The 14,210-nt window shown below is 35.1% G+C and overlaps 1 protein-coding gene across 1 annotated transcript in view; it reads left to right on the top strand.

The window, feature by feature from the left end:
• Positions 1 to 10,768: 10,768 nt before the first annotated feature.
• Positions 10,769 to 14,210, top strand: part of LOC150093827 (2-aminomuconic semialdehyde dehydrogenase-like) — a 32,128-nt gene continuing 28,686 nt past the window's right edge. The window contains exon 1 of the mRNA XM_090412525.1: positions 10,769 to 10,941. Within this exon, the coding sequence (XP_090268651.1) occupies positions 10,769 to 10,941 (173 nt within the window). The remainder of the gene's footprint in view (positions 10,942 to 14,210) is intronic.

Below are 14,210 nucleotides of genomic sequence, written 5' to 3'. Positions count from 1 at the left end.
CACGGATTATAGCACAAATATCTTTCACGGATTATGCGGTGTATCAATAACTGTAGTGGATGCATATTTCCTCTCCAAAGCTGTGGATTCAAATCCCACTCTGGCATGGATGTTTGTAAAATGCCTTTAGATAGCAAACGGTTTTCGTCGTCCGATGTGAGATTAGAGGCCTGAAGTGGATTGAAACAAGTTGTACTGTTAGTGTGTATTATACGATATAAATGTGCGTGTTTTTTATTTATTTATCGAAAAAAAGTCTGTTTTGATTATTTATTTATGTATTGAATTTTTGCTCAAAATCATTGTTGCATTTCTTTCTTCATTTTACATTTAAACTACGGTATTCATTAGACTGTTTATGCTTTTAGAAGTTTCGGTTTCCACCTTATGTCATGGAACTTAAATTTCTTTAGATTCAGGCCGTGTTCTGTTCCTCTTAATTTCAAATGTGCCTGTGGAAAATGAGGTGAAAATATCAAACAATCTGTATCAGATGTTTGTGTGCAAATATTTGTTGACCATTTAAATCACGTGGGATTTAAAATATTCACAAATATTTCACAATTTTAGAGGTAGTTCGCTTAAAAACTGCCAATTCCTATTTTTCACTTTTTTCCCCCCCAGTAGAAAGACAATATCGTCACTGACACACCCACTAAAGCTTTGAAGTGTCTTAGATATACGTCTTATATAAATAAAACCTTTCCAGAAACCACTGAAATACTGCTTGTATAGGTGCTTTTATACATATTAGCCATATATTACAGTTTCTACGAGACAATGCATTGATCGAATTGCAAATATTCGCGTTTAAGAATTAAATCAGCTTTTGCAACTGATTTTAAATTACACAGCTTTCATTCAAAAGAAAGAGGATGAAAAAAAAAATTATTCTACAAAACTGCATTTTTATATAAGGAAAGGAAGCTGTAGATTTCATAAAAACACAGGATTTAGTAAACGAAATTTTGATGAAAAGGTGATAAGACCAAATCAAACTACAGGAAAAATTTTCGTAGCGGTAGTGATATCGATGTGATCATTATCACCGTGAGGGTGATTAGGAATATTTTAATAATTCAAATCCATTTAAGCACCTCCGCCCTAGCCAATTTTCTCTCTCTCTCTCTCTCGCCATTCCGTTTTTCAAACCTTGAACCTCCCCATTCCACCATCGTCATGCGTTGCATCGTCCTTGACGTCAAAGAAAAAAAAGTGATGTACAGGCGTTAAGTTCGAGAGACGAAAGAGAGAATGTGTGTGTGTGTGTGTGTGTGTGTGTGTGTGTGTGTGTGTGTGTGTGTGTGTGTGTGTGTGTGTGTGTGTGTGTGTGTGTGTGTGTGTGTGTGTGTGTGTGTGTGTGTGTGTGTGTGTGTGTGTGTGTGTGTGTGAAGGTCGTTTTGAGGCTTCCCACTGTTCTCTCTCCTTCTCTCACTCTTCCTAGAAAGAGTCGTCTTCTGATCACGTTTATGATTGGTTCAGGTCATTCTACTTCACGAGATGCGTTACGGACAGGACAGAATTTCGTACGTGTCGTGTTTCCTGGATATGGTCCGTCAAAAAACCAAGAGACGAAGGAGCTCTCGTCTCTTTTACTGACAGGTCATAATTTTGTTTCAGCGATGTCATCTCCATAAATAAATGCGTGAGAATGTAATAAGAGTTCAAGCTCTCCGAACTGTTCAACGGTGTAATATATTTTAATGCTATGCGAACATCTGCGGTGATTAAATTGGTAATTCATGAGAGACCGAAAAGAAGGAATGAATATCATAAACTACTTATGAAGTAAAATTTCGGCAGCAATAGTACAACTTGTCAGTAGGTATTATTGAGTTGGTATTATATCACAAAAGATGATAGCTCCAAAATGAACGGAGTCTTCTGTGCAGCTATTTAAGATAATAAAGTGAAAATGCATTTTAGCACGATACATACTTTCTTCTCCTTTGTTTAATTTAATTTATTGTGTTTATCTTATTAGAGCAGTGCTAAATCTCGTCGGTTGGGAATAGTTACAAACCTTGAAGAGTAATTTGTTTCGGGGAAAAAAAAAAAGAAAAAAAAAAAACAGTTTGAAAACCTTTTCCCGCTGCTCTAAACCAGAGGTAACCCATTTTTATCAGTTAAGCGACAGCTCGTCCAGAAAGCTGTAATAATGTGAAAAATAAATAGAAAAAAAATCACACTATATGATTATTCTGAAATAATAACACCGGAATAGGTTTTTGATATTGGTGTACAATGAATCAAGTCTTCAGTCGCGGTTATTATTATTATTATTATTATTATTATTATTATTATTATTATTATTATTATTATTATTATTATTATTATTATTATTTTCGTTTGCTTTTGTACTATGTATCTGATCCCTGAAAACAAAACATTAACAGATGTCACCATCTCTCTTATTATACAAAAATCTGTCTAATGGGTCTTTAACTCCTTTAAAAAATAATAAACGTTAATGCTAGAGCAGAAAGATGATCCCAAAATAATTTTGTTCATTACTCTTTGCGATCCATGCCTTCATCGAAGACGCCATGGTTATTGGCTAAAATCGTTGAGTCTTAAGTTGAGACGTTTTGGAAGAAGAAATAGAAGTCTCAAGATATGGCAAGTACGAATGATATTCACAGTAATAGCAGTTCATGGATATCAATACTCCATGCTGACTTTGCCGCTTGATGTAGATCCGAAAGACTTTTCCGGGATCCTATAAAATGACATCCGGCGATCACGTGATTTTTAAAGCATAATGAATATTAAAAAAAAAAATAAAAAAAAGACAACTAAACATTTAAGGGAGGGGGAAATCACAAATATTTCGCAAAAAGAGTCTATCTTTCTTTAAATAGGAAGTTTTTATTAATGACTATACGAGTATCTTGGAAATCTTTCCTAAAACATTATAAGATGAGCCTTGCAATGAGGTGTGAAAACTTCATCTTGATAGAAGTAATTATGCACTTTTAACGAAGGATAAACTACATTTTTCAGACAGGTAACGGCAAAATGCCATTTTTACATAATGTGTTCAAAAAGTTGAAAGCAAAAGTTTCGAGTTGTTCCCAGAGAAAGTTCATAAGATTTTGCTTAAAAATTTTATGCCTTTGGATAAAAATTTTTAAAAAATCATTAAATCGCCTTTCACCATAATGTGCATCTCATCTTTTAAGTCTCTTTATTATCAAAAGGCAATTAAAAAGTTAAATACCTAATAGAAGTTCATGTCGCAAATAAGCGCCCAAATGAATAACACACATTTTTGAAATAAATTGCACAATTTTTTGAAGTTGCGTTTTAAAAATAAATTTTAACCCGAATTATGTCAAATATTGCATATCCAAGTAGCACTTGAAAAAACTAATCAGCAAGTTCTATTATCAAAACTTTTCAGTGTTTTGAAATGCGATTGGATTCCTGAAACTTGAGATGTGAAACAACTGGAAAAATGAGACGCATTGTATTATTAAATCAGACACTTGGCTTTGCTTTACAGAATCATTAATTAAAATTTAAGGGCTTGCAGAGCAATTTCAGAATGCTATTTATGATTGATTTTTTTCTAATTTTTAATGCCGCTTACTATGTTGAGCTCACATGTAAATTACATAAATACTGTACCGCAATTTGGAAATCAGTCATATACCTGTACGGATTAAGGGAATATTAGCAGCAACTCCACGGTAAATAACTAATGATAGCAATTTGTACTGTTTTGTAGAAGACAGCAGCGTTAATGGTTTACATCCGTTGATTGATCTTGTAATCAATTAAAGAAAACAAAAACAGAAATATGAGTACTTCTATAGAGCAGTGAAGAAGGGTCATAATCATTGACTTTTTCATGCGAAGGTGGATTTGCTGGTATCATACGATGGCGGCACGGTTTTTTCCTCCCGGAAACATGCAAACCAGACAGAGAACATATTCAATATGCAGACTAGCGTGGATAAAGTCTCATTGTCCTAAGTGATCCTTGATTGATCGCAGGTATTTAACTGCATCACTACGAGGATGTTCATCGCCACGTTTCACGAGAACCAAGGAATAAGAAAGAAGATCAGAAATGTCAGAGTACTGAGAGACGTTATCAACGGTCTTCATGACCGAAACAATTCAGAGCAGGAATTAAGCCGTGTGAACAAGGTACGCTGCTCGTTCGTTCAGCATCACTGCGACCTATACTGCGTTACAAACGAAGACGTTTGTCGGCACTTGTCTCGCTGCGTTTTACGACAATGCACAGAGCCATTGACAGAAAGTGTGAAATTACTTTTCAACTGATGAAACTGAAAAGCATTGATGCATCTCTCCTACAATACGAAACTGAATAAATTTGACCTCTTTGAATGAACCTCTCGAAGGAAGAGGTTCAGAACCAGCAGGATGGTTTAGGCAATAATGGTTTAGTTCATAAGTTCATGCAACATGTGCATGAACTTATGAACTCTGCTCAATTTTTTTCCCTCTTTACATCCAATTCATGATATTCTAATTTTTATCTCAGACATCATATCTTGACATAAAAAGAGGCTGGGAGAGAAACACTAGTTGGAAAAGCAGAGTTGAAATAATGGGCTCAAGCAAATAAGACCCAAAAGGTATACATTATTAGGTCCAAAGCGTGAATAATGGAGTACAGCGCATAAGATCCAAAGGATATGCATTACATAGTCGGCTTTTAAGACAAAGTATGGAGTGTATATTGGCAACATGGGTGACCTTCTTGATCTAACAATGAAGATCAATTCATGATCTACTATTTATACGTATTTGATGTTCCGATCATTTCAACAGAAAACTTATTTTCTAAAAGTATTCCTTATAGCTCATTTCTATTTGCATTAGAAATTTTATTTACAAGATACTTTGAAAAGAGGCATCTGATTATATTAGCGTTTCCCTCTAGACCAGTGGTTCCCAACCTTTTTTCCACTTGTGTACCCCTTTTAAACCCATTTCTATAAATTGTACCCCTTGTTTTTAAAATAGCTGTTTTTAAATACTGACACTTTTTTTTCAGTGCCTATCTTAATGCAAAATAGTGGACTTTACTTGTTTTTTCCCCATTACTGATTATTTTTCGTGTACCCCTGAACCGCCCAGCACGTACCCCCGGGGGGGGGTGTACGTGTACCACCGGTTGGGAACCGATGCTCTAGGGCAGGGGTCGGCAACGTTTACAGGCTCACAGGCCACATTCAGCTTTTATTTTTAATAATCGGGCCGCAAGCGTTTAATAAAGAGAAAATAGTGAGTGAAAAAAAATACTTAAGTTATTAATTTTTATTATGTCAATCTTAAAAAAAACGCAGAAATATTTAAAATACGAGATATGAAACAAGCATGAAAATGAAACTCAATGAAAATTATTATCACGTAAAAACAAAGTAATAGAGTTTATGCATCACAACATGTGCGTGTCTCCCTGCTTAATGTGACTTTTGTGATTGTTCTCCCTTAGCCAGATTATCTATATCTATACTTTATTTCGAAGCACATACATTTGCGAATCGAAGCATGCAAATTTTCATCAGTCAGTCGAGAAGACAATTTATTTTTTCTAAAACTCATGGTAGAAAATGCTTGTTCGCAAATGTATGTGCTTCGAAATGCGACTATCATCTTCTTTGCGATACTAATTAATCCTTCAAATTTTTTGGTAAGCATCGATAAAATTGTTGGATATTTTCTAACGAAAATGCGTTTAATGTTTCATTGTGCTGTAATTCCAAAACTTCCATCTGCAGTTGGTTTGGTACGTCATCAATGTCGACATTAAAAGGGTTCAAAAATAATCGCATTTCGATGCTATTTTTATGAAAATCCACAAATCTTATTGAAAATTCCGTTTGTAAATCTTCAATGATACCAACAAAAGTTTCCTTTTGTGTTTGTCATCCAACTGCAGATGCAGATTTGCAACATTTGCAACATATATAATGATGTAGATTTTCTTCCATCATATGTTTCTGCAACAGACATAGTATGCCTTCAAAAGCTTTTATGTCAGAAAAGAGCTCTGCTAGTAATTTACCTTGGCCCTGCAGGTTCAAATTAAGTTCATCAAGGTACGTTGTAATGTCCACCATAAATGCAAGAGACATAATACATTTTTTATCCGATAGTTATGTAACTTCCTTATACTCAACCGATTCATTATGAATACCTTGCATCTTGAATATGCTTTCCTGGTCAGTCTTATATATTTTGAACAAATATATAAGACTGACCAGGGAACGCGACTGCAAAAGTGCGCCAAAATCTTGGTTGTCGTCGGATGAAGTCGCCTTTGTTAACCCCACTCATGATGACCTGACACGGTTGACTCGCGCCAAGTTGCAGGGCGATATCACGAAGTATCGGGTATCAAATTATTTTTAATTTATTATTCATATTATAAAATATAATATTTAAATAATTCAACATACGGGCCACTTGCCATGTAAGTATGGTCAGCCTTTTATGGGTCGCCAAAAATGCACGTTTGGGCCGCATGCAGCCCGCTGGCCGCCGACCCCTGCTCTAGAGTCTAGACTCTAGACTAACGATAACTTCTCAATGCTAAACCTTTGCCAAAAACAGAACTAGGAAATTTAACATCAACAATGTTACAAACTCTGACAGCCCTATGTTGCATTTTACTAAAACTGAAGATTATTGCTGGAGAATATTTGCCACAAATATTAATTATCAACAAATCAGTAATTAACGGGATAGGATTTTTATAGCTATCCTATTCGGAGAAGTTTGAAATCTGACGAGTATACTATTACTAGTAAAGACAAGAAAATTGCAACTGCAAACAAACTACCCCCCCCCACACCTTAAGAATCTGGAATTTTTTTCTTGTGTATATGCACATCGAGGGATGTTCCATGGAATACGATCCATCCTTAAGGAGAAGTGCTTCTTTCTTTTAGTGAAGAAGAAGTGTTTCTTTCTCTTCTTTCATTCTATCTATTACCGCTCTTTGGAAACGACGTCGTTTTTCAATATCCCCATTGGATCAGTCTACGGTTATTCAAATTAAATGACAATAAGCTCTTTCTGTTCCCAACCTCTAATCGCTGAGCGCATTATAAATTTCCTATTAGCAGGAGTGCAAATGCTCTCAAAAGTATCTTGTCAAAGCTACCTGAGGAAACAAAAAAACAGTCAATCTCTTAATATGAATTATTCACTTTATATATTAACGCCCTTTGCAAATAGTCAATCTCACATGTCTATCAAATATGACTTTTAAAAAATTATTAATTCTATAATGGAGAAATTTATAAAACCAGAACGAGCATCCATACATCTGTTATTCAAATCATAAGTCAGCATGTATTCAAGATTTTTAAGCAAGTTTTTTTTTTATTTCATTTACATGAAAGATTTTTAGGATTCGTTCATATTTTCTTGCAATTGGAAATTACGCTTCTGTGATAATAATCACTCGTTATCACTTTTCATAATATACTACTCACAGAAAAGTGATGGTATCTGACACGAGTCATGTTATTACCTAATTTAGCTCTTAGTATTGCAGATGATTTAAAAGGAAGTCTTATTTTTACAAGACATTGGCACTCCCCAGCAAAATATGTCACTCTCATCAGAACTTTTTGCCTGTATTCGGTGGATGCTTCCCGTAAATTAAAAAAAAAAAAAAAAAAAAAAAGTATGACCTTTCCTTACATTAGTTGTACAACTACTTATCTGGGTAGCAGCCGGCTGGCAATTATAAGCCGTTGCACATATCTTCCGTTTCAGAACTGACAGCTTTCGTAGGTGTCGCGATACTTTTGACATCCGCAAACTAGTTTTGACCAAGGCAGGCAAGATCTGTTGCAATGTTTGGTGTCAGTATTGTAAGATGTAGTGACTAGATTAGGCCCAAGGCAATTCTTTCCGTTCTAGAAGAAACCAGGTGCTGTCTCCAGACTGAACGAAAACATGGGAACATGATTCAGCTATCTTTGACGGAAGTGGTAGAAATCTACTATCTGACTTTCAAATGTTCAAATATTATAAATTAAAAAGTGGCATTTTTGTAATGAAAGGATGGCCTGTTAATTTTCTTTAATGCCAAATTTTGATTTTTTAAATTTTTTTTTCTGATAAGATTTCAAGGTCTGTTTGTATTTATCGCGATTCAGATACATTTCAAATGGAAAGTACGGAAAAAAAGGCCTAACGAACAGACATTACTAGTGAATTTTTATATATACGAAGCCGTGATGACAAGTAATGCCACCTTTGAGTACTAAGCTTTCTCGTTGGTATGAATTTTACAGTTCTGCCGTTAGAAGTCTCTGAATTAAAGATGAAAAAACTGGCGCAGTTTAGAGGAATGTTAGCGAATAACAAACAGCATACATGATACATTGATTCAGTTTCTGACTGCAGAAAATATTTCTATCGATTGACATCATTGGCGAATGAAGGCATTTATGCAAACGGTGAATAGAGTTCGATGTTGGTCTGTATATTCACGATAATAAAAAAATAAAAATAAAATAAATAAATAAATCAGTTATAAAGCATAACAAGCTGGTTCACCACAATCGCATTGATAAGGTGATCAAAGGGAATCGCCATTCTGTAGCAGTCAACATCAAAACGAAGCTGGCCTTTAACGTGAGTGAGTGCAAGAGACAATTCCTGAAATCCGTGTGCAAGATGAGTTCCCAAATGTTCACTGAGAAAGTGAATCAGAGGCAGCTGTTGGCAATTATGCAATATGAAAGAGAATACGACGAATTTTTGTTCTTCATTGTAGCCGTGGACAATAGCTGGTGCATCTTGTCCAGTTGAAAGTAAAAGACATTGTGTCATGGCAAAAGGATTCATCAGCACAAACAAAGAAGTCCAAAAAATGTATATCCTGTTAGCGCAAAACCGTGGTTATTACTATCGGAGACATGCAGCAGTTGATTCAGAATCCATGCCGACTCGCGCTGTGCTGTTAACTTGGATGAGGGCAACGTTTTGATCTTTGCAAAAATTGAAAGCATGAAATCGAAGAATTCGTGTGGATACAAGCGCACAAACAATTGCAGAGATCCATTCCCTTGATTTCACTGTCTTAAACCCTAAATTCACTCACTACATATAGCCGGACTGTTTATTCATTTAATAGTCCGGACTTGGCTCTTTCTGACTTCCATCTCTTCTCGAAAATGAAAGAGCATTTGAACATTTGTCAGACTGCGAGACGAGATGATATGAAGATGTTCCATCAAAGGAAGGCAGAATCCATCGTAATTCACTCAAGCTTCGATCTTGAAGGTGTTTGGAGAGCAGACGCAGTTATGTCGAAAAATAACTACGTAAAATTACAGAATGAGGTTTAAGGAAATGCCAGTTTTTTTGTTGGTTTCAATGAAATATCTACAACACACACACACACACACACACACACACACACACACACACACACACACACACACACACACACACACACACACACACACACACACACACACACACACAGAGAGAGAGAGAGAGAGAGAGAGACGAAAAAAGAAAAAAGATAAAAACGAGAAATATGAGAAATTGCTTTTCAGTTCGTCTGCACAGACAGATATTTACACATTAAGATATACAATTGTATATACAAGATGCAAAAACAATTATCTTAAATATATAATAAAATAAATGGTATGATGGGTTAATTCTTTGGTTTATTGCGACGAACATTGATTCCTCTGAAGGAGAATGGAGATAGAAAAATCTGTCGGCTTCAACCATGGACGCGCGCTTATAATTGATAGTCATACCACTTCTTTTCAGAGTTGAGATTTCCATACCGTTTTCAGAATGAAAATGAAATACAACTACGTCATACAAATTGAATATTTGAATATACATATACGTCATGACTGCTAAGATGAGGATCAAAATATCATCATATTCGATCTAGAACTGCCTAGTTGCAATTGTCTAGATCGAATATGATGATATTTTGATCCTCATCTTAGCAGTCATGACGTATATGTATATTCAAATATTCAATTTGTATGACGTAGTTGTATTTCATTTTCATTCTGAAAACGGTATGGAAATCTCAACTCTGAAAAGAAGTGGTATGACTATCAATTATAAGCGCGCGTCCATGGTTGAAGCCGACAGATTTTTCTGTCTCCATTCTCCTTCAGAGGAATCAATGCTCTGTTGACCTATTTGGATTATGGATTATGCATGGATTAATATCGTATAACTGCTAAGTAAAAAGATTTCAGAAAACAGTGTGCGCTGTGTGCTAACTTGGTGGTGTGCCATAGATTCCTTAATCGTGCTCTATCAGGAGCTTGACTTGTTCTGCAACTTTCATAAAACAGCCTTGTTCTGTATGCAGCACAAGTATCGCTTAGCTAATCTTTAATTAATCCTTCTTGTGGTAAGATTAAAAAAAATGATTTGGTACTTTCAAAATAAACAACATTACGGCTTAAGTTACATCAGTACTGATAGAAACTAGGACTAACTAGGAAATGAGGTCACCTTCGAGTTGTATTTTAGAAATCTAAGTGGTTTCTTCTTAATCCATGAGAGATCTATAAGAGTTTTCACAAATCTTCATAAATTATTCAGTGGGAAAAAAAAAAAAAAAGCGATCCTAAAATTTACGACCACATTCAGATAAGAAGAAACTTGATAACAAGCTATTGACGAAAGTCTGGATATATAAAAGAAAGCAAATTAATTTCCGGTCCAGTTAAGTATTTTAACAAGTGGCGCGATTAACGAATCGTTACTCAGTTCACAGAATATGAACAGTGAGGTTATAGTAATTCAAAATTTCATTGATGGCAAATATCACTCATCATCGGCATTTATCGAAAGTTATGATCCGTCTACTAATAAAATTTGTGCAAAAGTTCCCGATAGTGGGCGCAAAGAAGTTGAAGAAGCAATAAAAGCAGCTAAACGAGCTTTTAAAAAGTATGTCATTTTCACTTTCAAATATTTAACATATTTAATAATCAAAATATGAATTATTGTGATGAATTCTATTATTATTTTATTAGCATACATAAATTAGCACTTACCTGTTTTGTTATACTTTATTAGGCAAGTTTTTAATTGCAGCATTGTAGACGTAAAGCAACGCAAAAGTTCATACATTAACGCCAAACGATACTCGTTTGAAACAATCTTAGGTGGCGATTGCAGTGACGTTCTGTGTCATTTCGGAAACAATCTTTCATTCTATTCAAAAATTATTTATTATTTATGCCGGTTATTGATTTTCTTGCAAAAATCATTATCGTTATACTTAGCGATTTTTTTTTTTTCCCATACTATAGTAGGTAGTTTGTTAATGAAAACAAAGTTCCATGTTTGTCTCTAGAGCAGGGTTTCCTGAACATGAAATAAATAAACAAAATGTGTGTGTGTGTGTGTGTGTGTGTGAGAGAGAGAGAGAGAGATTTCAAATGGCCATGATTCTTTTAGGACACCTCTTTTAAATATGTTTGGAGGGATGTTTGATCGGTTATCTTAACTGATGATAAAATATAACTTGTGACATTATTTCCAACATCTCTATTGTTGGCAGGAAAAGGATTTTTTATAATTTAAAAATGTTTTTTGTATTTTTCATTCAATTTTTAAATAAGTTCGAAACCCTTCTTTAAAGACCAAACATGGAATTTTTTCTAACTACTTGGGTCTTCAATAAGCAGGAAGATGGCCTCATACCGGTCGATGAAAGTTGCTCCGATATTGCTATTTCAGTCGTAGAAGTGTCGCAACAAACATTATTATTGTCCTTCTTTTTCTTCTTCTGCAAGAAATAACTGTTTCTTATTTCTTCTCTACTCGGCTCTACTTTTGTACAACTGTTTCTTCTGCCTCCTCTCTTTTGCAATGATAGCCCAATCAAATCTTGAGTTTCTTTTGCCTCTGATTCAAGATAAAGTTGATTTCCTACGCAGTTATAATTTTATTAATATTCTTACGTTTCTTTGAATCACTTAAAGTTATTAACTGCAGGAAAAGATTTTTCTTCAAATCCAGGTCCTCCCTATGCTGTATGCATGATTTCATTTAAATATTACATAAATTTCAAAGACTTCCAGAGGACGATGAACTCTTTTATACTTAACTACCGCAAGAAACTCCTGAGAGTGGCAGCTGATTCTTGTGAACGTTGGTATTATCATTATTATTATTATTATTAAACCAGACCTCCATAGAATCAGGGATTCATCGAGGGAGTCCACGTACTACACCCACCAGCTATCATACTTATTCTTGAATTCGTTCATACTGCTTGTACTCACAACATCTAATGGCAATCCATTCCAATCACGTACCACCCTCTGAGAGAAAAATCTGATATCATTTTTAACATTCTCCTTTGCACTCTCTCCACTATATCGAATCACAACGGAAACCAGGAGTCTAAGTGAGGTCTTATCAAGGCCTTGTCAAGAGGCAAAATGACATCCTTATCTTTACATGTGAGCGTTTTTCGACATTGCAATTATCTTTTGAGTTGTATTCGCAATCTTTGCTACATGGCCCTGAACTTCAACTTCCTATCTACTAACACTCCAAGATCCCTAGCCTCACCAGCTTCTTATAGCATAATCCCACCAATATAACACAACATTAGATATCTAAACACGCCGAAGTGAATAACTTCACATTTACTGACATTGAACATCCATTTTCCCATGCCCACAATTCCAGCCTATTCAAATCATTCTACAAGTAATGCATATCAGCAGTATTCTTGATCACCCTACCTATCTTTGCATCATCAGCACATAGCTGTATGTCGTTTGTCAAATTCTTCCCAATATCATTAATGTATAGAATATATAACAGTGGACCAAGCACTAATCCTTGTGATACACCACTGGTTATCTTAAATCTTGTAGAATGACATTCCCACATATGGCTTTTTGATATCTGTCAGTCAGCCATCCTCTTATCCATGCTATTTTATAATACAAATCCATATTCTCCAATTTATGCAAGAGTCTCCCATGCTGTATTCTGTCAAAAGCCTTAGCAAAATCCAAAAGTATCATGGTGTATCCATTCCCCCCTTGTCTAGTCCAATGGTAACATTGTTATAGAATGTTAGCAAAACTTAGTAAACTCATGTTGCTCATTGCAAAGTAGAGATTCACTGTCAACTCATTTCTGAATGCGAGTGATGACCAATTTTTCCAAAATCTTCACCACCACTACTGAGATACTAATTAGTCGATAGTTGGATACATCGGTCTTTGCACTACCCTCGTATAATGGAATTACCATACATTCTTTCTATTCCTGCAGAAGCTTCCCTGTTCATCTCAAATTATATAGCCTGGTCAAAGGAATAGCCAGTTCAGCTGAACACTCTTTTAGCACACGTGTTGATATCTCATCAGTCTCTATTGCTGAATTCTTATCCAGTTTGTGCAACAGCTCTAATACCTCGTCCTCATACACCTGAGGGCAAAATGGGCACTCATTAGCTGAACAACCTCTTCTGCATCCGTAACCCTCACGCCGTCTGCATTTATAAGAGTTATTCTTTCCTATTCATTCTTTTTGTTTCTTGCAGCACATCGATAGAATTCTTGTGGCTTTAGCACGCAAAGCCAGTTTCTTTTCATACTCAGACTTTGCTTTCCGTACAACAGTTGTGACTATTCTGGCCTGCTGCTTATAATTTTCATAACAGACATCATCCATATGCACACGATATTCCTTCCACATCATCCTTGTCTTACGAATCTCTTGCTTACACGCCCATTTGACTCCTATTTGTTCTTCGAACTCTCGGGACACACTGTGATATCGCATCATTTAAGTATGGTATTTGTCTGCCAAAATTATTAAAATATGGTTGGAACACCTATGTCAATTTGAGTATTTCAGATTATTACTAAATTTTGTCAAAGGATTTCAATTTTGAACTCAATTTAATAATTTACACATGCATAAGCATATTTCGTGCCTCATTTGGCTGAATTAAAAAAAAAAAAAACTAAAATATGCTGATGAATTTTAGTCAAGATCCCATATACCAAATTTCGTCAAATTCTACTACAGGTAGAGTGATTTGGATTAACTTAAAAAACCGATTTTTAAAACAACTTAAATTCATATTGAAATTATTAATACATTTAAGTAAAAGATTCTCAAATACCAAATCTCATTTTATCTAAAGCGATTCTTTAATACGTCTACTGATAGATTAACTTTAA

Source organism: Typopeltis vanoorti, chromosome 23 (assembly GCF_054136105.1).
Source record: "Typopeltis vanoorti isolate ZY-2024b chromosome 23, IOZ_Tvanoo_1.0, whole genome shotgun sequence".
NCBI classification, from domain to species: Eukaryota; Metazoa; Arthropoda; class Arachnida; order Uropygi; family Thelyphonidae; genus Typopeltis; species Typopeltis vanoorti.
This window is presented reverse-complemented; position numbering and strand designations above follow the sequence as displayed.